This window comes from Embiotoca jacksoni, unplaced genomic scaffold (assembly GCF_022577435.1).
Source record: "Embiotoca jacksoni isolate LCO1_2020_lvr unplaced genomic scaffold, fEmbJac1.0.p SCAF_13, whole genome shotgun sequence".
Taxonomy (NCBI): Eukaryota; Metazoa; Chordata; class Actinopteri; family Embiotocidae; genus Embiotoca; species Embiotoca jacksoni.
In genome coordinates this window covers 10,804,458-10,830,036 of record NW_027185263.1, presented here as the reverse complement: position 1 = coordinate 10,830,036, position 25,579 = coordinate 10,804,458, and the positions used below count along the sequence as shown (strand labels likewise).

Sequence of the window (25,579 nt, the reverse complement as noted above, 5' to 3'; positions counted from 1 at the left end):
TGAGTTAACCTAACATGCCTGAACGGTTGGGAGAAATACAGGGTATCCTGAAAAAACCTAATCAGACACAAGGAAAACACGCAAACTCCAGACAGAAAGGCCTCAGCAAAGGTCCGACAGTGCTAAACACTGCACCACTACACTGTGCCATAGCAGACCAGAGTGAAGGAATTTTAACTTGCTGACACAGGAATGATGTTTTACATACCCTCAAAAATTTTGTTAGACAGTGACAAAAAGCAGAGCAACAAAAAAAAAGGCGAATTTACTAATTTTATAATCAATTCTTCCCCTGTGAAAAACACCACAAGCAAACGTCAAAGCCATGACAACAGAAGAGCAGTATGATGACGGCAGTGTGCAAGGCAACTGTTAAAAAGCAACAAAAACAAGCACAAAAAAATGACCAGAAATCCAATAATGGCACAACACACTGCTGAGCAGGTTAGGGATTACTATCTTTTTTTTTTTTTTAAATTAGACTTCAACCTCCACTAGCAGTGATTTTCAGGTAGGCCTAAACAAAACAAAAAAACTAATGCTGCTGGATATGTGTATTGTACAGGATTTTACTAACTTTTTTTGTATTTTAGGTTAATTTTTTTTCTTGTAAAAGGAAATAGTAAAGAAGAAAGATAATCTTTTATTGTTGCTGAATGATACCTTGCATAGGGCCTTGTTGGTAGGTAGGTAGGTAGGTAGGTATTTACTTTATTAATCCCCGAGGGGAATTTTTTTTTTCGCTACAGCAGCATACAGAAGCAATAAGATAATAATAGAAATAATAGAATAAAATACTAGAATATAATAATAGAAAAGCAATAAAATAGCAGTAAATAGCAGTAAGAAATATAAATATAAAATATAAAATATAAAATGCACAGTTTATACAGTACATTATATATCTATATATATTATATACACACAAACCAAGAAACACAGTCAACAGTGTTATTGTACTGTGATGGATTTTGCCAGAGGTGAGTTATTGGTGCTGCAAGACACTTTACCTCACGTATTTTTGTTTACAATGTATTTACTGTTTTCAGCAGCTTTAAAAATCCTAATATTCTTTTAATCACATATTCAATAAAAAAAATAAAAAAAATAAATAAAAAAAAAAAGTATTTGCGATTATGATAGTTTGACAATTTTGAAATAAGAGAAGAAAAAAAAAATGCCTTCCCCATGACGTCAGTGCTAACACCCAATCAGCGCCATGGGAATCTCTCTCTCTCTCTCTCTCGCTCGACCGCAGTGTGCCGTCCGTGCGCGCACGCGTGCACGTGTCAACTAGTTGTTAGCCGCAGCTAGCTGCCCGGTGAGCCAGCTCGCTTGAAACACTTAAAACACGGGCTCCGTTTCTGCCCAAGAAACAGCTGTCGTTCACCATGAGACGGGACCTCCGCTTCCGCTCCACGTCGGTGACCCTTTAATGCCAAAAGAGGATGAAGGACTTTAAGAAAACGAGGATAAGTTAGCCAACAAAAGTGAAGCTACAGTTTTTTTTTTGTTGTTGTTGTTGTTTTTTTGTTTTTTTTCTCTCTCTCTCTCTTTAGCATCCCGAGGAGGAAAGCTCTGAGATTTTTTTTTTTTTTTTTTTTTAAATTTCTTTTTTTGGCGAGAGGACTTGGATGCGGAAGGAGGATACGAGGCAGGCTGGACAGCTAAGGCTAGCTGGAAGCTACGCTGCGACCCAAAATCGGGAAATCATTTCACCGTGAGCACGAGTATTAACATCTGTCGAGCTATCCGGGGGCGAAATACGAGCTGACGACGTGAGCGGCTCCGTCGGGGTTTGTTTCAGGGGGAGAGAGGAGAGAGGAGGGGGGCTGTGACGGGACGTTTCTCCGGGTTGAAAACAAAAAAAAAATGCTCGTTATAACGCGGCCTAGCATTAGCCGGTTAGCGTCCTGCAAATTACCGATATTTTCACGTCCGTCTGCCGCTTCAGACGACTTCTTCACCGTCGGGCGTGTTTTCGTTTTCTCGGAGGACGTCGACGTCGATTTGAACAGAAAGCGATTAAGAAAATGTTCGCAAGCTATGCTAAAAATAAAAAAAATGTTTGTTAGCTTGCTCTTGTCAATCAGAAAACTTTAATCTATTTGTGGCCCTGGACACGAAAATAGGGAGTTTTAACCTCCTTGACGTGCTGTCTGAAATCTGTATATCTGCTGTGTTATGTGGCTCTCCTGTTGCTTTGATGTGGCTTACTGGCAAACGTTAAGACTTTCATTTCATTTAGCTGCTGCCACTGTGAGCTTCATGTCATCCTCACTTTGCTTTTTAGCGATCGGTGGAAAACTGTTCCTCTGCAGTCATAGTTAAGTAATTCAAGGTGTTATTACCGTTTTCCTTTCCCGAGTAAATCAATTTAATCAACGCCAGCCTGAAGGCAGGAGGGGAACTGTACACGTTCATAGTCGTAATGAGCAATTTAAAGTAAAACAAACTACAAAGACATTTTAATGTGGTTTTCTTCTCGACTGAAATGTGCACCGGGTTTGTTGTATTGGCAAGGATCTCTTGAATTGAATACAAACTATAAAACGGGGGTTGTGACTCACTATATTGAAATTTGTTGTGATATTGGAAAGGAGGTGCTATATTAATATTCAATATTATTTACCTGTTCTCGACATTGTTTATGCTGTTTCACCTGAGTGAAAGATTCAAATGGCTGAAAACAGATTGCAGTGCTGCTATTTATTGGTTTGTGGTTTAATCAACACAAAATAAACCACCGTCGGCCACAAATCTGTACATGTCGACTCCTCATTAAAAAGGATAAAGTGTTTTTGAGACTGCTACAATAATTAAACTTGTTGAGAAGATTATTAGTGTAGTTTGGATTAGATCAGATTGTTGCCTAGCTTTCATGTTTTCCACTGAAACGTAAAACGTAAGCCTTGTGTAAGGAAACTGACTAATTTCTTTCTTTCTTCCAGATGAATGTTTTTTCATGCATTCAGTGGGTTGCCAATGTGCCAAAAAGTCACTCTCCTGATTACCCAACAAGGATTACGCTAGAGTGTGGCAGCGTCGGTGCAAGGAGAGACCACATACTGGCACAAGAATATGCAAGGACTCTTAACCTCAACTGAAATATATATACCCAAGACACAGAACTATTGTCCTTGATGAAACAGTCTTGGTCAACCTGCCATCCTCAATGGAAGTGCCATCGTAGACACAAGATACCGTGGCTCAAACTGATGCACAGTTTTTTGAGCTACAGTCTTGGAGGAAGTGTTCCGGCTTTTGCTTGAACCAGAAGGTGGAGATGGGTTCCCAGGCTCTTCAGATATTGCGACAGGGTGTGTGGGCTTCACTTACCGGAGGCTGGTATGTGGACCCCCATCAGAGCACCTTCTCCAACTGCTTCCACCTCTACCTTTGGATATTTCTCCTGACCTTCCCCTTTCTTCTGTTCATGGTGAGCACAGTTTTGCAGCAGCTGCAAATAAACAAAAGAACTGCTAAATTCTGGGCATAGATTCTTTTAAGCCATTTTTCAAATTTTGTCCACGACAGTTGCTTTTATTTTCCCGATGTGACGGCTTCACAAGGAATTAATACATGGTCAATCTTATTTGTAGCCCAATATCACAAATCACAAATGTGCCTCAAGAGGCTTTTCAATCTGAGGAGTACACCAAACTCTGTCCTTAAGCTATAGACTGAATCTTAGACACATATTCACAATAGCATTATCTCATAGTTGGTTGTCTAAAATGCAAACTGTAGGAGATACTAAACAAACATAACAACAGAATGGATAAAAACTTGGACATTTGTCCACTGGTGTTTGAAACAATATGGGAAAACTGGAATCTCTACCTGCACATGTGTGGTTAAATAAGATGCTACAACAACCTTTGAAATTGTACTGATACACAGAGTAGTCTAATGTTTGAATGTATTAAACAACTCAATTCTACTGTTATCAGTGATAAATTATTTTAAGGGACAGCAATACGTTTCCTTGTTGAAATGAGCCCTGAGAATTTGTCAGCTGTCATCAAGTGATTTCTGGCTCTTGTGTCTTGAAGTGGCTGCATTTTCTCATTTTTGTAATTCCTCTCATGATCCTTTTGCTCCCTCTCAGGCTCTTCCTCCTAGCTTGGTGGTGGCAGGCGTATACTCTGCTGTGGTGGCCATCTTTTTCACAGCCATCAAGGTGGTGAACTACCGGCTTCATGCTATGTTCGACCTCGGCGAGATTGTGGAGAAGAAGCAGGCCTCGCTCACCGCTGAAGCCCCAAGGACAGAGGAAGGAGATGAAGGGTCAGGTGCTCATGATGGGAATCAGCACAGGCAAGAGAAGATGTATTTGAAGTAAAGCAATACAGCCTCAGTGCTGTGAAATGAAATCGCTTCATTTATTTAAATGTAACTTTGTCGCAGGAATAGTCATGTTGGTGTGGAGATGACTGTGTTTCGGAAGGTCAACTCAACCCCTCCGGTGCGCTGCAGCTCCCAGCACTCTCTGTTTGGCTTGAACCAGGTGTCGGTGAGGATTACTTTATTCAATAACCAGTCTTGACCCTTCTCCCTTCATCATTTCTCCAGTTCTACTCGGAAAATGTTGAATGTCCTGCATCAAACTGCCTCCAACAGTAGTTTACTATAGATTTGGATTTCCTTGCCAATCCGGCAAACATTTTAATTATATCCCAATGTTGTCATGGACATGCACTGACTGCCTATTTGTGTCTTTACTCTTCAGGAGTTTTTGCCCCAGCTAGAAGACACAGGAGGCACAAAGGGTAAAGTATCTGAGTTCTGTGTTTTTTTTATTCTGCATGCCAGAGTTTTATGTTAAACCGTGGTATATAATGGATAATCTTAAATCTTTGCCTGAACTGATCTTGCATCAGAACTGTCTGCATTTTAAGTGTCTTCTTTCCTTTTACCTCAGATATCAAAGAGATAATGCGGGAGCAGGGAAGCAATAATGTGATTGTTACATCAGCCCACCGTCAGATCCTTCGTCAGAGTTCCCAGGACGTCATCAGTAAGTCTGCTGGTACTCTGATCAGAAATCAGCATTATATACACTGAGTCACCTTCTAATCATGCCTGTAGGAAATCAAGCCGGGCTATAGGCATACCAGTACTTGCATACAAATCTATCCAATGAAAAGAATATAAAGTAAAAAAAAAAAAAAGAAAAGCATTTCAGTCTGATTTTGTTCTGTGTTACTGCACAGGAGCTCCCAGTGTGGTCCAGTCCTGCTTTGCTGCTGCTCTGGGTGGAGATTTCCCAGGTCTCATGGGAGTATCCGGAGTGTCAGCTGGATTCGAAGAACCTGGAGAGTGCTTGTCCATCCCCCCTTCACCCTCAAGTCAAGAAGATGGCGGCGAGAAAGAACAGTTAGAGGATTTACCAGAGTCTCATCAGAGTCCTGAGGACAATGGGTTAGGGGCTTATTCTCCTCTTGGCCCCTCTGCCGAGTCTGAGAGCCTGGGGGATACTCCTCTCAGTCCCCTTATTAAGAGCAGCTTAAGTGAGGAGCTGAGTGAAAATCTCCTGGGTTTAGGCCTGGACCCTGTGGCGTTTGCACCTGGGACTGAGCACCCAGGCAGCCGCAGTGGGGTAGCACTAGCTGCTGGATCCACGGACAGTTGTTTCAGCGCAGGTGGAGCGACCACAGACCGTGAGACGCTAAGCACCGTCAGCAGTTACCGTAGTGAAAAGACTGATTCCACTCAGCTGGAAAGTCCTTCGTTCAGCCAGCCACGGCCTGCAGATGGACAGACGTCTGCCTCCGCACCAGCGATAGGATCCAACATCCTCAAGCTCACAGAGGATCCAGCAGGACAGGGTGGCAGTGATACTGACAATCTGTCAGACAGTGTGCTACTGCGCTCCCCTTCCAAAGAATTCTCCCTCAGCCAGGGGCTGGACCGGACACTTGTTGAAGGAGAGGATTTGCCCCCCGTACACTGTGACATTGCACAGCCCCTTCCTCTCCACAACTCCTCCCCTTCAAGTAGTGGCCGCTCAGAGGTTTATGATTTAGACAGAAATGTCCCAGTTCCTCCTCTACCCCCACCTCGGCAGGCCAATTCAGTGCCCTCAGGGCTGGCCCTGGGTTTAGTGTGTTCTGAGCCTGCTTTGCCCATATCCTCCACCCCCTTCTTACTGTCCGATCAGCCGGCTCTGCAGTCCCAGCAGGTTGTGCGCCCTAAAGACTTGAAGCTGCTGCGGGCCAGCGGCAGTAGCATGGGGCACAGGCCGGGCCGGAGGAAAGCGCCAAGAAGGCGAGCTGGAGCGGGCAGCAGTAGTTTTGACTGTGGCTCTTACAGGCGTCAGCACAATCATCGACAACACAGAGATTACATCCCGGTGCGCAACCGACTGGGTACCAAGGCTTACAGTGAAAGTTTGTTTGAGGATTCCAGCGACGAGGACGATGGCAGCGACATGAGCGCCGGTTCCAGTCTGGGGTCTCAGCGCCGATACAGCTCGGACGACGACGACGACGACGATGACGACGACGACGACGACGACTCGAGTTCCTCTACCTCCTGCTACTCCCCAGACCTCGCTAACACTGGCATTATATCCCCTCTCCCCTCTGCTGCTCAACTGCCCACTCCAAGGGACGGGGATTTACCTGAAACTGCTGGCCCCTCTCATTCTCGTGCTGCTCAGCGCTCTTCTAGCACGGCTAGTGCAAAGACTCATGCGAGAGTGCTAAGTATGGACGGGGCAGGAGGAGGCCAGAGCAACGCAGCTGCTCTGCCCTCTACTCTGCTCACGATGCCCTCCACCTCCACCCCCGCACCTCGCACTCTCACCATCTCCAAGTCTGATCTGGAAGCCCGCACTGTACACACAGATGGCTTCCCTGGAACTCATCACCATCGGCTGGATTCGCTTGGAGGCTCTTGGACTGGCAACCAGATGGGTTGGAGGGCAGCAGAGCTGGTTGAAGAGGGAGCTGTAGGAGGAGGTGAGTTCATAATCTGTGGGCCAGCATGTGTGCTTTAGAAATACTTCCTGTCCTGGGATGGAGCAGTGTTTTCAATGTGTTTTGCAATATTCAACGGACTAAGAAAAGCCGCCAACGCCAGGTACCCAGGGAGTCCCTGAGGCCAAATTATAAAACAGAATAAGATAAGAAATTTCTGCTTGATATTATTTACTTTAAATAATTTATTCACCACAACTGAAGAATTTTATCTTGTACTCTATTTAGTCTAAACAATTTGAGAGCACAGACAGTAGTTCCCTTAGTTCATCAATCTCTTAACATATTATGAACAGCCAAAAATGGTTGACGACGGCCTCTTCAGCTTGTAGTTGAGCACTCTCTGTACACCGCATCTATGATTCTAATACCCTCGTAGAACCATTTTAATTATTGCAAAACAAAATAAAAGGTTGGTGATTATAAATCGAGGGAAAACCAGCCTTTTTTTTTTTTTTTACTCAATTATCTGAAATAAATGTGGAAGTGAAAAACATGTTATTTTTAAACTTTTTTTTTTTATTATTTATTTTTTTTTATTTAACAAGACTTACGAAATTACAAGAGCTTTATTTATGTGGTAGCAACTAAAAAAAGATAAATATTTACTCAAGCTGTAAATAGTGTTGACACGTGCAATCGCTGTGTACGAAATTTGCTGCGTGACTCAGACCTCGACTCGGAAGAAATTTAGTTATTTGGACGTGCGAGTTATAGTCACAATCCTCTCGAGGTTAATTTAGGTCATGAATGTGAAAGTAAACATCTCATTTACTGATTTAAGAGCAGTGCTATTTTGTGACTCATCTTCGGAAGTTTACAAACCTCCAAATAAATGTCTGGCAGATTACAAGATGATGAAAAAGAGCTGCCCTGCCACTTCAAGTTTTGGTCATATTTTTGTTATGTTTTGGCAGCAGAGAGAAATGTTTCCTGTGACATCAGGACGGGTCTGGAGAGACCTTTTGAATTTTAGAACGAACAAAGAAACAACAGGCCATGTCCTTATGATCAGCGATGAGGTGATAATAATGTCTCGCTGTATAAACAATGGAAATTGAACCTCGAGAGTTGTGCCGTCCTCGGCAGACTGAAGCCCTGAAGACGGGTTCTGGGCTGTAAGCTTTGCTATGTTCGTACAGAGCATTCAAAGAGCGCTATATTTAACGTACAAAAGGAAATCTCAGTTCTTTTCTCAATCGTTTCCTGAACTTACCACTGATCTGGAGGCAGGAGAAACGCAACCAGCTGAAGGTTCACTGTGTCCCCAACACAGAACAGGTCACATTTTTTTCCAGGACCAACTATTATAATTTAACGTGGAGGGAGATTGTACCAGCAGCTTGAATTAATCTGGGCAGCATCGTCTTTGACCTTCTTGGACACCTACAAAGTAGTGAAAGCACCAAATAGCTATCCATGAACTTTGACCTCTTGCGAGCAGTGTCCCTTCAAATACATCTAATCTAATGATTCATGGTTCAAGATTTTTTTGTAAATTTGTTTTAGTCTCTTCTGTCCAATCTGCTTGTTTTTTCGGAGTAACACAAGATTATTAAGTGTTTTTAAAGATGAAGACGAGAGTACATTCAAGCCTGACCTGAAACTAAAAGAAGTTTCTCAGATCGAGTGCGCTGGAGGAGGGTTGAGTCATTCAGTACTAAGAAATTAATGAATAAAATCCTCACATAGTTAAGTTCTAAAATAAACATGCAGCCAGCACAACATTTACATTTTAGCGGTCCTTCAAGGGCAAAGTTGAAATATTGCTATTTATGAAGTTATAGAAGTGACTTTATTCTAATATCTATTTAGCCGACAGAAACCAGATTAAACAACACTAGACATTTTTCAGAATCAAACTGCTCTGAATTAAATCAAACAAATAAATTATGAATAAACTGAAAAAGTTAATAAATGGCAATTTCATCCCAACCCCTAAAATATAAGCATTAGTATGAACCAAATCACCCTTTACTAAAACTGCGGCAATTTTATTTGTGTGATCAAAAGTATATATTGATGTCAGGTTTGTTCCACTGTGTATTGTAGCATAGATGCCTTTGTTAAAGTCAGAGAAAATGAATACATCTTAATCAAAGATCATCTTAAAGGGCAGCATCACTTAATGCCTCCGCAGACCTGTTTCCAAAGGGAAATCATGAATGTATTAATGCAAATCTTTGGCTATTGTACTTTAATCTCTATTTATTTGAAGTAATCAGTAACATAACTTATTACGCTACAGTTGACGATCAACATTAATGCCTCGTTTAAGCCTTATTAATACAGCTAGCATGTACTTACCGTGGGATTTCTCATCATTTCCTTCAGGCAACGTGTTTGTTAATGTTTTGTTTGAATTTGAAATAACAGTCAGAGGCACTTTTAGGCTAATGGTGGATATCTGTGTTCATTTTTGGTGCCTTGTAATGTAAACCGTTGCACTGATGTAACCGATGATCCGTCTCCAGCCATGGCTCCAGAGGATGGGGGCAAACATGAATCGGTCAGCAGTGTAAAGAGGACCCAGGCCATACGCAGGAGACACAATGCCGGCAGCAACCCGACACCGCCCCCGTCAACCATGGGATCCCCTCCCAGGTCAGTCCGCTCGGCAGCCGGGAGTTGAAGCCCTGCCTACAACTCTTTCTATTATTTGTCTCGCCAAGCAGTCGAAGCAAGTTTAAAGTGTGATGTATTGGAAGAATCAGCTATCCAAATGAAAACTGATGCCATGTAAAGTAATATTCTCAGCAACGTTTAGAGAAATTGATAAAACGTTGATGAATTGAAAGTACCACTCGTGCAACCAGCTTGGCAGATAAAACTACACTTTTGGAGCCAATTTTGTGTTTGTTGTTTTTTTTTTGTTCTGTAGCCTCCAGGACCTTCAGCGTGCTCGGACCTCGTCCCATTCACGCACTCGCACACTTCCGTCAGCCTTACAGTTCGCCTCTTCGCTCCTGCTGCCCCGCAGTGGCATCCACGAGGCCTCCACGTTCGACGACACATCCGAGGGGGCGGTGCACTACTTCTACGACGAGAGTGGTGAGTTGGTGGCTTTAAAGGAATAGCTAAAAAATTTTGGTGACGTGAATATTAGTTTTCATGCGTAGAGTTATATAATATGGTTGATACCACCTATGTCTTAGCTTGGCAGCCATGTGGTTGCCAGGCAACCAGTGGAGACCAGTGGAACTACAATTAGTACAAACTTCAAAATACGAGTGAAGGCATGACACTCGCTAGCTGCACCAAACCTACTTTCTTTGTCCGGTTTCGGTCCATATTGCCTCTTCCTTCTGTGCTTTGTCGGTCTGTTGTACTGTTGTGTCGAAATGTATGCAATGTTGACAAAATTGGAGGAACATTACACACAAATGTATCATCTGTTAGTTCTTGTGTTTTAGTCGCAGATTATTCCCTATTGAAAGTTTTCCATCTTTGGTTTTCTTTCTGTTGTGTAACAGGAGTGAAGAGGTCCTACACATTTGGACCTGCTGGAGGCGGTTATGAGGACCCAGTGCAGTAAGTTAATTAAGTTGTTATTGTCTCTCCCCCCTCCACCCCCCACCCAAAAAAAAAAAGACTACAGGAGTTAGTTTGCTGTTTGGGAACATGGTGAATAGTGACAAGAAGGCCATGAAATGTTCCTCTTGCAGGGAAAGGGAGAGACAGTCCCAGTCCTCGAGCTTCACCTCCACTGAGGTCCAGGAAGGGGCACCAGTCTTGTCCATGCTGCAGCCCAGACCAGTGGTTCTACAGGGCATGCAGGTGCGCAGAGTGCCTCTGGAAATGCCCGAGGTTAGCAGTTTTTCATGTTTGATGTGGCAGATTATTGCAGGTAGATTGTCAGAGAACAGAGCTGACTTTCACAGACGTTTCCTTGTTTTTCCGTCTTCTGAATTTATCGCAATTTCTCAACTCTTCTCTAGTTTGATCTGGATCATGAGTCTCTGCAAGAGTCCCAGGAAAACACTTTGATGATTGAGGAGAAAGCCAAACCCAAACAGTACTATCGCTTTTGGGTGCTACCTGGGAAGTGGCTGAGGGTTCGATACGATCGATTGGCTCTTCTGGCCTTGTTGGACAGGTAAAGGAGACTGTTGGAGCAGGACAGAGACCAGATTCTGTTTGGGTCCTTGTTCTCCAGGGCAAAGCATTTTGTGCTTGTCCCTAAAATCATCAATTAATAGATAACAAATCATGTTTCAGTACATTGGAGTTTTCCTGGTTTAACCCTTTCTGCATTAAAAGCAATGAAACAATGGCTTCCAAACATAATTGGTAAGTTGTCCATATTGCTCTGCATTCTGTTGCCAGGAACCGCCGTGTGGGAGAGAATGTGTTTGCTGTGGTGCTGGCCAGTCTGGTGGCCTTCCTCGGGTTCCACCTGCTGCTCCGGGGCTTTTTCAGGGACATCTGGGTCTTCCAGTTCTGCCTCGTCATCGCCAGCTGCCAGTACTCCTTACTGAAGGTACCTCACAACTGGATTTCATCAAAAATGGCTCCTGTATTTTTATCTTTCTTGGTGACAAATGTGTTATTCCAAAAAGATGGCTGTAAGATGTTAGAACGCATCGCAGCCCATTTTTCTGTGAATTTCAGTTTTATTTGTTTCCCAGCACAGCCGCTGTCAAGACTACAGGAGTCGTGCAATGTAGAATGCTCCTCCAGTGTTGTTAAATCCAACTCACTACATTTTATCAGTCTTTTTTATATTACATTACATTTAGCTGACGCTTTTGTCCAAAGCGACTTACAAAAAGTGCATTTCAACCATGAGGGTACAAAACCCAGAACAACAAGAATCAAGAAAATACAATTTCTTCAAGAAAGCCAAACCACAAAGTGCTATCAGTAAGTGTCATTTTAAGCGCTACTAAAGTTCTACTATTCAAGGTAAAGTCGGAAGAGGTGTGTTTTTAGTTTGCGGCGGAAGATGTTCAGAGTTTCTGCTGTCCTGATGTCGTTGGGGAGCTCATTCCACCATTTAGGAGCCAGGACAGCAAACAGTCGTGATTTTGTAGAGTGTTTAGCTCAGTGAGGGAGCAACAAGCCGATTGGTAGAAGCAGAGCGGAGTGAACGGGCTGAGATGTAAGGCTGGACCATGTCCTGGATGTACACTGGACCCGATCTGTTCACAGCACGGTACACAAGTACCAATGTTTTGAAACGGATGCGGGCAGCTACTGGTAACCAGTGAAGGGAGCGGCGGAGGAGGAAGAGGAGTGTGAGTGAATTTAGGAGGTTAAAGACCAGTCGAGCTGCGGCATTCTGGATGAGCTGCAGAGGTCGGATGGTACGAACAGGTAGACCTGCCAGGAAGGAGTTACAGTAGTCTACAAATGAGATGACCAGAGCCTGGACCAGAACCTGCGCCGCCTTGAGTGAGAAGAGGACATATTCTCCTGATGTTGTGCAGCATGTATCTACAAGAACGTGTTGTTGCAGTGATGTTGGCAGTAAGGGAGAGTTGACTGTCGAGTGTCTCCGAGGTTCTTAGCAGTCAGGGTCGGGGATAACAGAGTTGTTGAAGGTAATAGTCAGGTCGAGGGTGGGAGAGTCTTTCCCCGGAAGGAAGAGCAGTTCAGTCTTGTCGAGGTTGATTTTCAGGTTGTGTGAGGACATCCACTGAGAGATGTCAGTCAGACAGGCAGAGATTCGTGCTGCTACCTGTGTTTCAGATCGGGGAAAAGAGAGGATCAGTTGGGTGTCATCAGCATAGCTGTGGTAGGAAAAGCCATGAGAGTGAATGACAGAGCCGAGAGAGTTGGTGTACAGAGAGAAGAGGAGGGGACCCAGGACGGAGCCTTGAGGGACACCAGTAGTGAGAGGACAAGGTTCAGACACAGATCCTCTCCAAGTTACCCGGTAGGTGCGGTCGTTGAGGTAGGATGAGAACAGGGAGAGAGCAGCAGTCTTGTTGGAAATTTGAGTGCAGAACTGCTGAAAGTGCAAGACCAAAATTACAGACATGTCATAAATCTATCCAATCTGCATGGAATTTTTCAGTTCAATATTAGGATCAATCCAACGATGTCTGCCCACCTTTAAAGAATTATCTTTTCCATCCAATATATGTAATGCATACAGTGTAAAAGCATTAAATTCTTGTTTTCTTTGGGCATTCCTTCTTTCTGCACTGCTTTGGTCGTTGTCCGAAATGTACTTGAAACCTAAATTCCTCTCCTCTTTGTTGCAGAGTGTACAACCAGATGCAGCCTCTCCCATGCATGTGAGTCCTGGTTTTTCATCTTTTATTTTCTAAAATGTATTCAGAGCACAAACCTTTCACCTTGTTCCTGTGGTATAACTGTGCCTCTTGTTTAACAGGGCCATAACTGGATCATTGTGTACAGTCGGCCAGTCTACTTCTGCTTGTGCTGTGTGATGATCTGGATCTTTGACCTATCGGGTCACTCTGAGAGTCTGCAGCCCTTCTCCCTCTACGGTGTCACCTTCTTCTCCACACATTTCCTGCTCTGTGTCAGGGACATGCTCATTGGTTAGTTTGTGAACACCACGTTTTACATCAGATTGATATTGGAGTGGATTAGTGGTTTAATTTAGTCGAGCTGTTGTTTTCGAACAGACGTTTATAAAAAAAAAAATGTTTTCCTCTTTCAGTGTTTGCCTTGTGTTTCCCGGTGATTTTCCTGTTCGGGCTGCTACCTCAGGTCAATACCTTTGTGATGTGTCTGCTGGAGCAGATCGACATGCACATTTTTGGTGGAACTGGTAAGGACATGCAGGCAGGATGATGATGTAATACCCCGTCAGGAAGTGAGGGAAGTGCTATAGCATTTTAAGACGACCAGTTTAGAAACTGCCATTGTGTTCAGTCCTGCATTCAGACTGCACGATATATTTGTCTGATAAGATGGTCACTTGTTAGACGATCGCACAGTCCTGAATTCTTGCCATGACGTGGGAGAGTCACATGACACGTTGGGAGCTGAACCATCATGATTTGCTGTCCTTCACAACATCGGGATCGGCTTCTAGAAACAAGAATGTAAACACAGGCATCCATAGCAGTACTATTGATACTGACTGTGTTCAGAAAAGGCTAAAAAAAAGAAAGAAAAAATGAGCATGGACATCCACACCAGGAGAGCATATGGTCTTTTTTTTGTCTTTTTTTTGTCTCTTGGTCTGTGAATCTAGTCTGAACCCAGCAGAAGTTGATCTTGAACTCTGTCCTGTCTCTCCTCAGCCACTACCAGCCCCCTCTCATCTCTGTTCAGCCTCATACGCAGCGTGTTGGTGGCTGCTCTCCTGTATGGATTTTGCCTCGGTGCAATAAACGTAAGTGAAACAAAGGTTTTCCGTGCTAGTTAGAGGAGTTTGGGTGTGGTACTCTGATCGCTGTAGGAATTGATGTGGACAGGCACCGTTTTTAATCTGCTCCTTTTTCCTTTAGGCACCGTGGGGAGACGCCCATGTGCCAGTATTGTTCTCTGTGTTTTCTGGCCTCCTCCTGGCCTTGTCCTACCACCTCAGCCGCCAAAGCAGCGATCCCACCATTCTGTGGTCAGTATTTCCTGTTTCACATTGTCAACAGTGATTTTTAGATGTCATTCATGAATCTTTTTTTTTTTTTTTTTTTTTTTTCTGTGTACAAGAAAAAGAAGCAAGTCTAAACATTAAACGCAGTTTGTTATTGTCACACTGCAAAAAAAAAAAAAGTGATTAAAAGTCTAATATTTGATGTGAAACCTGTTTTTAGTGATTTTTTTTTTTTTAAGAGGTGTCTCGTGGCGTGTCTACAGAGGAGGCATCTCAGCCAAGTTTTTCAGTCATCCATCTGGCACAACATTTAGTTTTACTCACGCTTTCTGCATAAAATATTTAGCTCCAAGTTTATTTTCTTCTGCTTGACGTGGGAAACTGCAGGAATTGTGTAATTGGTTCTAAGTCTGCCAAAACTCGAGTGACCTACACACACAGGAGTGACGCTGATGTATGACAGACACTTCTGCTGCTGACATGCTTTCACAACACGGCATGAAAAGACTTTGATGTTACACCTCAGCTTTTCGTTCTAGTTCTCAAAATTCCTTTTCCCCCTTTTGCATCAGGTCACTGGTTCGGTCTAAGTTATTCCCAGAGCTGGAGAACCGAACACCAGAAGAGCCCCCTGTGGAGATCAAGGACCCTCTCCCGGAGAAGCTGCGTAACTCTGTGGTAAAGTTTGCTGCTCTGACTGCAGCCGGACAGTTTTTTTTTCTGTCTTGATTTCATTTTTTTGGGGAAGTTAAACTCTCACTGTCTCTTTGCAGAAGGAGATTCTTCATTCAGACCTGGTCATTTGTCCCCTCATGGCTGTGATCACCTTCGCCATCAGTGCCAGCACGGTTTTCATCGCTCTTCAGGTTAGTCGGAGCAGTGTTTATGATCCTCTTCTTGCAGTTCTCTGAAGATGTTAGATTTTTAACGCTTGTTTTCCTCTCTTTTGCTCTCGACCAACAGCCTGCTCTCAGCTTTGTCTTGTACATCCTGGCTGGAGTCGTAGGCTTCATTACACACTATCTGCTGCCTCAGCTACGCAAACAGCTGCCGTGGTTCTGCCTGGCTCACCCAGTGCTCCGCTCCAAAGAGTACAGTCAGTTTGAGGTCCGAGGTGTGTGTCTGACTGCTCTTTCATCTTCCCTCACATGCACAGGAAAATAGCGTTTGAAAATGTCTTCAAAGTATAAAAAGAAACAACTGCTAGAAGAACAGTGAGATCTCGAGTCAATGTGCTTTTGAGAAAAACACCCTTAACACCTCTTGATGGGTTGCTGCACAGAGTGCTTCAACCAGCTGTAATTATTATTTTTTTATTATTTGAAACCAAGCTGCATATTTCCAATATCACTGATAGTTTAAGAATGAATAAATAAACATTAGTACTTAAGGAGCAGTGTTGAAACTAAGGGCTCATTTGATCTCAAGAGGTTTTAGTCCGTGTGAAATAATCACACTTCATACGCTGCCTTCTCCTGTACAGCTTCCTCACAGGGATGATATGTTATCCTGAGTCGTATTTGCAGCTCGGGATTTCAGAAGTAGTACACGATACTATCCGTGGTGTAAACCTTCTTTTTTTTTTTCAACTGAAATCATTTTCTTTCAGATTTATTTCCCAGCTTTTAGAGGGAGAGCTCGAGTTTGGACGGTGGTACAGTTGTGTAAGACCGTTTTGCTTTCTGTTTGGTCCCCAGACGCTGCTCAGTTGATGTGGTTTGAGAAGCTGTATGCGTGGCTTCAGTGCGTGGAGAAATATTTCATCTACCCGGCCGTGGTGCTCAACTCCCTGACGACAGAGGCTCGCACAGTGGGGCAGAACCATAAAGAGCTGGACATCTAGTAAGCCTCTCGTCATTCTGTTTACCACCATTTCACATCCATACATGACGCCATTCTTCATCTCTGCTCCCTTTGGCCATGTGCTGACAGCTGTGTGTTGGAACTGAAGAACATCAAATGTAGATATGCTGAGTCTCCCCCAGGTGTATTTCTTTCTCCAGATTGTGCTCAGCAGCACAAAGTACATCAAATATACTCCTGCAGTTGTTTCCTCTTTGACCACACGAGCCTCTGTGAAGGGAAATCCGTTTGTTTTCTGCAGCTACAGTTTCTCCCTGACTTTTCATTCCCCTAATTAATTTTTAATAACTTTTCTTGTAATCATCATGAGAAAATTGAAAACATGTATTATTTAATTAAACCTTGTTCTGGTGCAAATTCAGGGTGAAAGCTTTTTTTGTTTTTATGATATTCAAAAAAAAATTTGCTGGTGAAGGGAAATATTCAGTGGGTATTAAGTGCTTTTAAATGAATGGTGCACTGAGTTTGAATAAAAATAGAAGGATCTTTGGAAGCTACTTTTTATTCATTACAAAACACATCTTCATAGTTAGAAGTTCCCAGTGATTTTGAGAGCTGCATTTGGATGATACAGACCTGAGTTTTGGTTGATGAGTGACTTTCACATGTGAATTGTCGACTCCGGCGTTGACACGCAGACAGGAGTTCAACTGTAGCTCACGCAGACAGCTGCTTGGTCTGGGTTTGGAGATGTCTTTTCTTAGTTTTGGGTTTTAGCCGTGATGTCAGGATGTGTCACTGATTTCCTTGGTGTCTCTCTCTATCTCTCTCAATACCTCCAGCAGCCGAGCTCTCTTCATCTCAGTCGCAGGCATGAAGCTGCTGCGTTCGTCCTTCTGCACCCCGTCGCAGCAGTACGTCACGCTGTGCTTCACCACGCTCTTCTTCCACTTTGACTATCCGCACTTTTCGGAGACCTTCCTGATTGACTACTACTTCATGTCCATTCTCTTCAGCAAGGTCAGATCACAGGAACAGATCTTCTTTGTATTATGTTCACAAATCATTCATTTGACTTTATTCTACTTGGGAAAACAGTTTGTTGTCCACAGAGGATATCTGCATCTCAATCTCTGTTACATCTACATACACTTTTTTGTGTGATCTTGATTTATCCTTTGACTTCTCAGATGTGGGACCTGCTGTACAAGCTGCGCTTTGTGTTGACTTACATCGCCCCCTGGCAGATCACTTGGGGCTCAGCCTTTCACGCTTTTGCTCAACCCTTTGCTGTGCCCCGTATCCTTCAGTTCCTATGAATACGTGGTAGTAAAAATACACAAGCTCTAACCTTAAAGTGTAATACATCAGCAAACTGTAGCTTCAAAATCTGACCCAGTCAACATAAACTGAACATTATAAGCTACTTTGTATTGCAGGGCTATTGTACTGATTTGCATTATGGCACTCTGTTTTTATTTTGATAGTATGGGAGATATTTACCAAATTGTTTATGGCCCTTAACTCTTGTTACTTCAGACTCTGCTGTGCTTTTTGTCCAGGCCATCTTTTCTGCCCTCTTTTCCACGCCTCTAAATCCTGTTCTAGGCAGCGCTGTGTTTGTCACCTCATACACCAGACCCGTAAAATTCTGGGAGCGAGACTACAAGTACGTGTTTGATATAATTCCCTGTGCAAGTGTGTAACTGAAGCTTATACAATCCAAACATAAAGTATTTCCATTCAGCTCTAATCCAAGTTTGTCACGTTCGCAGCACCAAGCGGGTCGATCATTCAAACACCAGACTTGCCACTCAGTTAGACCGCAACCCAGGTATACCGCAGTGTTTTCTCACCGTCTAATCGTGTCTATCAGGCTCCTGTTTGTTTTTGGTTTGTCGCTATGGTGATGGTCTGTTCTTTTCCTGAAGGTGCTGATGACAACAATCTGAACTCGATTTTCTACGAGCATCTGACGCGCTCTCTGCAGCACAGCCTGTGTGGAGACCTGCTGCTCGGCCGCTGGGGAAACTACAGCACGGGCGACTGCTTCATCCTGGCGTCGGACTACCTCAACGCTCTGGTGCACATCATCGAGATCGGCAACGGCCTGGTCACCTTCCAGCTTAGGGGGCTAGAGTTCAGAGGTCAGTGGCAGGGGATGATGGGGGCTGATGATAATTGGAGCGTCCAGCATGAGTGCACTTTTAGCTGTTTACCAGCTCTTTGCAGTTAAGTGTTGTGACAGAATGGCATTTATTTATAGAGATCAGATGGAGTATTCATGTAAAAAGAGGCATCTGATCAGGTCAGCTTCCTAACAGCATTTTGTTATTCCTAAAAAGATCAGTTTCATGGCCGTAGATTTATTTTAAGGTTGTTCAGGACTAAGAAGAATGCTGTACGTCACTCTCTAAAGATGTTGTCACTTTATCATCTCAATTTATAAAATCTCCTATGTTAAAATTAGTTTTCTTATGCACACAGAGAATGTTTATTTTTTTTTGTAGGGGCTTGTATTTAGGACAATAAATGAATGTAAAGTTAAGTTCTTTACATTAATTTAAGATTTTCTTCTTAATATGTCATGCTTTTCACAGGAAGTCTCATCTGTTGGAGCTCTTTGCTTGAGCAGCTTGTCCTCATGTTTCACCTCTATCCAGGTACCTACTGTCAGCAGAGGGAGGTGGAGGCAATCACAGAGGGGGTGGAAGAGGACGAGGGCTGCTGCTGCTGTGAACCGGGTCATCTGCCACACATGTTGTCTTTCAACGCTGCCTTTGGACAGCGCTGGCTCGCCTGGGAGGTGGCGGCCACCAAGTACGTGCTGGAAGGCTACAGCATCAGCGACAACAACGCAGCCTCCATGTTGCAAGTGTTTGACCTTCGTAAGATCCTCATCACATACTATGTCAAGGTGAGCCGTTCGCCAAGGGAGTTCTCTTTTTCTGTATGTTCTTGCTCGGCTTTAACTACTGAAGCTTCTTTTGTTCTACGGGAGATGTCGAGCCCGAAAAGGACTAAACAATTGGCTTTTGTTTTAAATACACGATAGTAATGTAATATATGCTCACACTTTTCGTCCAACCGTGTTAATGCACAGTCAGCCTGTTGTATTAAAATGATAACTGTAACCCTCGATCTTCAGTTTTAAATGCTTGAGGAGTGAATAAGGTGTAACGTGTGTTTGTTCCCTCCAACAGAGCATCATCTACTATGTGAGTCGATCCTCAAAGCTGGAAGAGTGGCTGACTAATGAGACGGTTCAGGAGGCTCTGCGGCCTTGTCTCGGGCCGAACTATGTCGACAGTGACCCCACCTTCAACCTGAACATCGATGAGGACTACGATCATCGAGCCTCCGGCATCACCCCCTCCTCATTCTGCATGGTTTACCTGGACTGGATCCAGTATTGCAACAGCAGGCGGCAAACGGTGAGAGTCTCCAGCTACACTAGAATCTCACATGAATCTGGGTTCTTTTTCCTGATTCAGATAATTGGCTAAAATATAACCAAATGCATCCTGCCCTCAGCCATTTAAACAATTGAACTGCAGCATTATTCTGCAAATCAAATTAATTCTAGCCTTTTAAAACTGAGTAAAGAAAAGTGGAACTAAGGGAAAAGCATTAAGAGATACTGAATAAAGAAATGTGGGGCTTTGCGTTTCTATCCTGTGATTAACCTTTTCTAAAAATCAAGCCAAGAGCTGCTTGCTTTGATTGATGGCCCTACAGATAACTAATCTGACTCGTACCATCCATTTCCATGCTTAGTCAGCTTATATTACTTCCAAAAGAAAAGATACTAAAAGAAATGGACAAAGAACAGCAATACTTTAAATATACAACATTGTACACCATCTAAATTTGACTTCTGTGTTGTAGCCGGTAACTTGTGAACGAGATTCTCCACTTGTCAACCTGTGTTTTGGCCTGTGTATCCTGGGAAGAAGAGCCTTAGGCACGGCCTCCCACAGCATGTCTGCAAGGTAAGACCACCCGACCGTGTCCATCACTGTTGCCGATTCCATCTGTATACGTCGGCAATGTGCAAGAGTCTCTGCTGTTTCTTCGTTGGACAGCTTGGAGCCGTTTCTCTACGGCCTCCACGCGCTCTTCAAGGGAGACTTCCGCATCACGTCCCCCAGGGATGAATGGGTGTTTGCAGACATGGACCTGCTGAACCGGGTCGTGGCACCGGGAGTACGGATGTCTCTCAAACTGCATCAGGTAGCATTTCCTACAAAAGAAGAAAACTGGTCCTGCGGCTACAGGAATGACGTGAGACCAACTCTGTAACCTGTATTTCTTCCAGGACCACTTTACGTCTCCAGATGAATATGAGGATCCCATGGTTCTGTATGACGCCATCACGGCCAACGAAGAGAAGATGTTGATATCACACGAGGGCGACCCCGTGTGGCGCAGTGCTATTCTAGCAAACATGCCTTCACTGCTCGCACTGCGCCACATCATGGATGACGGCAGCGACGAGTACAAGATCATCATGCTCAACAAGAGGTTCCTCAGCTTCAGAGTCATCAAGGTCACAGCTCCTCTCGTTTGTCACTTGTTGTCTCTGACATGGTTTACGTACGATCCGTTTCATTTATCATTGTTGTATCACTTTATTAGTTCTCATGTGCGGGAGGTTTTTTTTTGTTGTTTTTTTTTTACTTTGAGCCAGATAGATATTTTTAGATTCAGTCCGTCCTTCTCTGCTCCACCACTGATCTGCCTTTGTGCTGCCCCCTACAGGTCAACAGGGAATGTGTGCGTGGGCTGTGGGCGGGGCAACAGCAGGAGCTGGTTTTCCTGCGCAACCGTAACCCCGAGCGTGGAAGCATTCAGAACGCCAAACAGGCCCTGAGGAATATGATCAACTCATCGTGCGACCAGCCCATCGGCTACCCCATCTACGTGTCCCCCCTCACCACCTCGTACGCTGGGGGGCACAGCCAGCTCCGGTCTGTGTGGGGCGGACCGGTCAGCCCACACAACATTTATACCTGGCTCATCAGCAGCTGGGACAGGTACATGTTCACCACTTATTGCGATACATGTACACATGTGTTTCAGGGAAGGCGATGTAACCTGTGATAAATGTCTCCTTGCAGGTTACAGAAGGGCTGCGGTGCCGGCTGCAACAGCGGGGGAAACATTGAGGACTCGGACTGTGGAGGCGGCTCCACCTCCATCTCCACCAACCCAGCCATTCACACCACCCAGAGCACACCGGCCTCCAGCCTTCCCCAGCCACACATCACCACTGTCCAGCCCTCCATGGGTAAGACCTCGGCTGTCACGGACATAGTTTAGTTAGCATCGTGTGACCAAAGCAGGACATTTTGTCAGAGGACATGATGGCGGCTGTCAAGGATGGCCTGTCCTTTTTAGAAGATTAAAGTCACAAAACAGTACCAACATTATTGTGTGTCCCTAAAACCTCCAACCTGCTCCGTTCTGTTTTATCTTGATGTTATTACATCAAGTTGAAGATGAATTACTGACGTGTTTTTTTTTTGGTCTTGCATTTCAGGTACAGACAACCCTGTGGGTCCTACTCAGAGCTGGCCTCACCACCCTCAACCTCTCCCGTTAGCTCTGCTCAGCCAATCAGAGGGCAGAATGGAGGCAGGCCTGCTCACATCCCTGCAGCGTACATCATCCATCCAGGGCCTCCTGGGCCAGCAGCTGTCCAGCTCCCAGCTCTCCTTCAGCAGCGCTGTGGCTCCTCCAGCTCTGCCAGGCCCAGAGCGCTTCTGCCCAGTGAGTCTCCTGGAGAACTCGGGGCACAGAGCGGGCCAGCGGGCTGGCCTTGGCCAGGGCAGCGCACTACACTACGAGAGCCACTTTGGCAAGTGGAGTTTTTCAGGCAGGAAGGGTTTTAGTGGACCAGCGGCAGTGGAGGGGGAAGGAGGAACAGTACAGACCATACGCACACAGGTGAGGAGACTATCCTATCAAATATTGGCGTTTTCTATTCATCGGTGGTCTTTCCTTAAAATGGCCCATCCCCGCTTGCCACAGCATGCCGTGTGCTGTTTCACCCGTTTACCTTTGTTCCAATGTCTCTTCCAGCCTACTCCTCCTGCCCCACTACAAGAGGCCAGTCTGACACAAGATCCTTTGGGAGCCACTCAGTTGATGGATCCAGCCCTGCTGTCTTCAGGGGACCCCCTCACCCCCAGAGAGGAATCCACAGAGCTGCCTTTACTTGATCACTTGCGCTGAGTCTGCACTAATGACCCCAACTGACATTTTCTAGCGACGGAGACACCTGCGGTCGAATGTGAACCGGGCCTGGTCCGCCCAGCCCGGACTCATTCCATCGACTCTTGTTTAACTAACTCGGTGCAACCACAATTTGTCAATCGTCTAATGGCCGTCTGCAATACTGGATGGATCTGGGTAGTTCCACATCACCCCTCTGCTTCTCAGCCAGAGGAGTTACACATCGGTTAGCATGCTGAGCTGACGCACGTCAGACCATGAAATGATTTTAGCCAACCTGTTTATTCCAAAGTCAGCTTTCATCACGACTCAAAAAGGCCTGATGATGTGCTTATTCTTAACTGTTTTTCTGACAAAGGCACTCCGTGTCTCTATGGACAACCTTCTGGTTGGAACTGTAGTGACAGGCCACAAAGGCCAGTGCAATTATAAGGGATATTTTGTTTGAGGATTGTTTATTTTTCTATACTGGAGGATAGAGGATTGCCTCTGACTGTCTTCACTTGACATTTGCAGCAGCAGTTTCTCTTTTGCATAACCAATAAAAAAAAACAAAAACAAAGGCTCCGTATGTCGCTGTATGTGCAAGTGAAGGACATGTGGAAACCACGATAAGCCTTGTTTTGTTCTCCCCCATTTCACCACCCTCACTGGACCTACAGTTGGACATTTTGAACAATTTCAGGAGCCTCCACTTCTCCCCTGCACAATACAAATATTCAACAAGGAAAAAAAACATCCAACTAAAATGTCATCCTTGTCCTCTGGCCTGTTTCCCGCAGAGGTGCCTGACAACAGTTATTTTTGCAGGGATCAAAAAGCTCCCTCCCATCCCCGCCGACGTGGTGCTTTTACTGCTAGTTTACAGTGGATTCAGGCCTGGACACGAGAATCTGAATCTGACTGGCAACATAGAGATGTGGGATGACTTCGGGCATTGCTGGTTCCCAGTGATCAGGATCGTGCCGAGGACGAGTCCAATCTGTGAAAATTGTGTTGATCACAAATCAACAAACTAGGAGTGTTTAGAAACTTAAAGCCTTTTTTTTTTTTTCTGTTTTGATGAGTGGAATGTCCTTTTGTTGTTGTTGTTTTCTTTTACTTGAAGAAGTCCCTCGGTGTTCAAGATGCACTGAGTTTGTTTTCTTCGGATAACCAATCAATAACGCCCTCTCTGATCAGACCCGGTCGGCTCGTGGCTTTTCCAAATAGCAGGGTCCCAGGCTGCTGTGTCTTCTCTGCCTGCAGCACGGCCCCTCCTGTTACTATACTACTGCTTCTGCATCTCCTGCTACTACTAATATACCCACTACTACTGCTGTCGCTACAACAGTTACATCCAGCGTTTTAGTTGGACACAGAGCTGAAGAAATACTGAAAGCAAAAGGTGGAATATTTATTTGATTAATATTGTCTTACAGATATCTTTAACGGGGTTTGTCTTTATGGTGTGCTGATCTATTGAATTGGAAAATCTGCCTTCTGTCAACTGCACCCGCTCCCCTCCCCTCCCCTCCCCTCCCTCAGTTTGTTTGGTGTCATCACATTTGTATCATCTCACCAGTGGCTTTTTTTTTTTTTTTTAAATAAGAGTGTAATATAACTGGAAGTATTCCTGAGAAGACACTTTTAAATTGGTTTCTTTCCCACTCTTGCACTCGTTTTGTTCGACCAGTGAAAAGCAAAGTAAAATGCCGATCGGGAGTTCGAGTGAGTTTAAGTCCAACGTGAAACGCACGAGAGCGAAGACGCTGGCAGTCCCACCAAAACTAAGCGCTGAACGCTCCCCCAGCTCCGGTGGCTTTGTGGCCGTGGGGCCCGGCTGTGTTCACGGGAGTCTGAAATAACCTTTGTGCCATAGCATTATTCAGCGGATGCTAGTTTTCTTACCTGCAGGAAACTTGAGGAGGAGGCCAGCGTTCTCAGGGTCCACAACGGGAAAGAAATTGGCTTCTTCTGCGGGAAGGCTTTTTGTCCGAACTGAAAGGGGACTTAAAAAAAAAAAAAAAAAAGTGTCACAGTCCTGTGAGGCAGGTTGAATACTGGGTCACACTGATGTTACATAAAGAAGACCCTTTTTACTCTCTCTGGATCGGAGAGGCGTCCTGCTTGCTGTTAAAGCCACATCTCTTTCAAATCTGTCTTTGCAGCACTTGTATTTTCTTCCCACTTTAAGCTCCTTACATCCAAACAAGGGACATAAACAGTACAAAGCTTTTTTTTTTTTTTGTGCTTCTTTTTTTTTTAAACATTTCTGCCACTCTGCTGTGAAGAAGCTATGACCGGGGACAAAACATAGGTGTGTCAGCATCCCTCTCAAAAACACGTTAGTAACTCCCTCCGCTCAGGAAAAACAGACTTTCTGATCAGTGCTGTTTTCGGTTTTTCTTTTCTCCCCATTCATTTTGTATCCAAAGCAACGGGGAGTTTTGCTGTATATTTTCTTCGTCCTTTCTTCGCTGGGAGTCAAGAAAGCACAAGTTAACAGACAGACCTGGGTGTCAAAAAAGAAAAAGGGATTTCTCTAATCTCTGAAATTATGTACAGCATGTTTCGTATATAAATATATATTTAAAATATAAATCTATTTTATTATTGGATTTTGGGTTCTTTCACATCAAAGACACTATGCTGAGGTTTAGGGGAGGGACTCTCGTGTTTTCCCATCACAGGGGGAGCGCTGAGTGGAGAGAGGCACTCTTCACATTGAAATGTGCAGTTTGGGAAGAATCAATTAAAAACTTCTTTTGCACAAAATGTATCATACACCATCCCACTTTGTTATCGTTTTATTATTTTAGTTATTTTTGGGAGGGGGGGGGTCTTTTATTTAAGAACTTTAAGTCAATGTTCAATGTTCTGTACAGTTTTTTTTATGTGATTTTTTTTTTTTTTTTTTTTTTTTTTCTCCTCCTATTTAAATTAAAGGTTTTTGTGTCCTTGTTTGCAAATAGACTGCTGTGAGTGATTTCATGTTCCTCTGTTTGTCCTTTTTTTTTTGGTTCCAGAGTTTTGTTTTGTGTCTGGGGAATCTTTTAAA

The 25,579-nt window shown here is 44.2% G+C and overlaps 1 protein-coding gene across 2 annotated transcripts; it reads left to right on the top strand.

Moving 5' to 3' along the window:
- The first annotated feature begins 1,302 nt into the window (after positions 1-1,302).
- On the top strand, positions 1,303-25,461 carry LOC138196421 (pecanex-like protein 3). 2 transcript variants are annotated; one of them, XM_069146430.1, is made up of 36 exons: positions 1,303-1,720; positions 2,952-3,439; positions 4,112-4,320; positions 4,411-4,516; positions 4,733-4,772; positions 4,925-5,020; positions 5,217-6,965; positions 9,458-9,587; positions 9,865-10,034; positions 10,457-10,514; positions 10,649-10,790; positions 10,922-11,079; positions 11,310-11,463; positions 13,193-13,225; positions 13,324-13,495; positions 13,618-13,728; positions 14,207-14,298; positions 14,414-14,523; positions 15,072-15,177; positions 15,273-15,365; positions 15,463-15,613; positions 16,197-16,341; positions 17,145-17,322; positions 17,493-17,601; positions 17,842-17,971; positions 18,078-18,136; positions 18,234-18,449; positions 18,966-19,219; positions 19,506-19,736; positions 20,191-20,294; positions 20,388-20,535; positions 20,621-20,851; positions 21,064-21,338; positions 21,423-21,592; positions 21,845-22,251; positions 22,387-25,461. In XM_069146430.1, exons 2-36 carry the CDS (start codon positions 3,287-3,289, stop codon positions 22,537-22,539), a joined length of 6,843 nt encoding a protein of 2,280 aa, XP_069002531.1. In that variant the 5' UTR covers positions 1,303-1,720; positions 2,952-3,286; the 3' UTR covers positions 22,540-25,461. The 2 variants fall into 2 exon arrangements, with proteins under 2 accessions (XP_069002531.1, XP_069002532.1); XM_069146431.1 differs by having other exon boundaries at positions 1,303-1,778.
- The last annotated feature ends 118 nt before the right edge of the window (positions 25,462-25,579 follow it).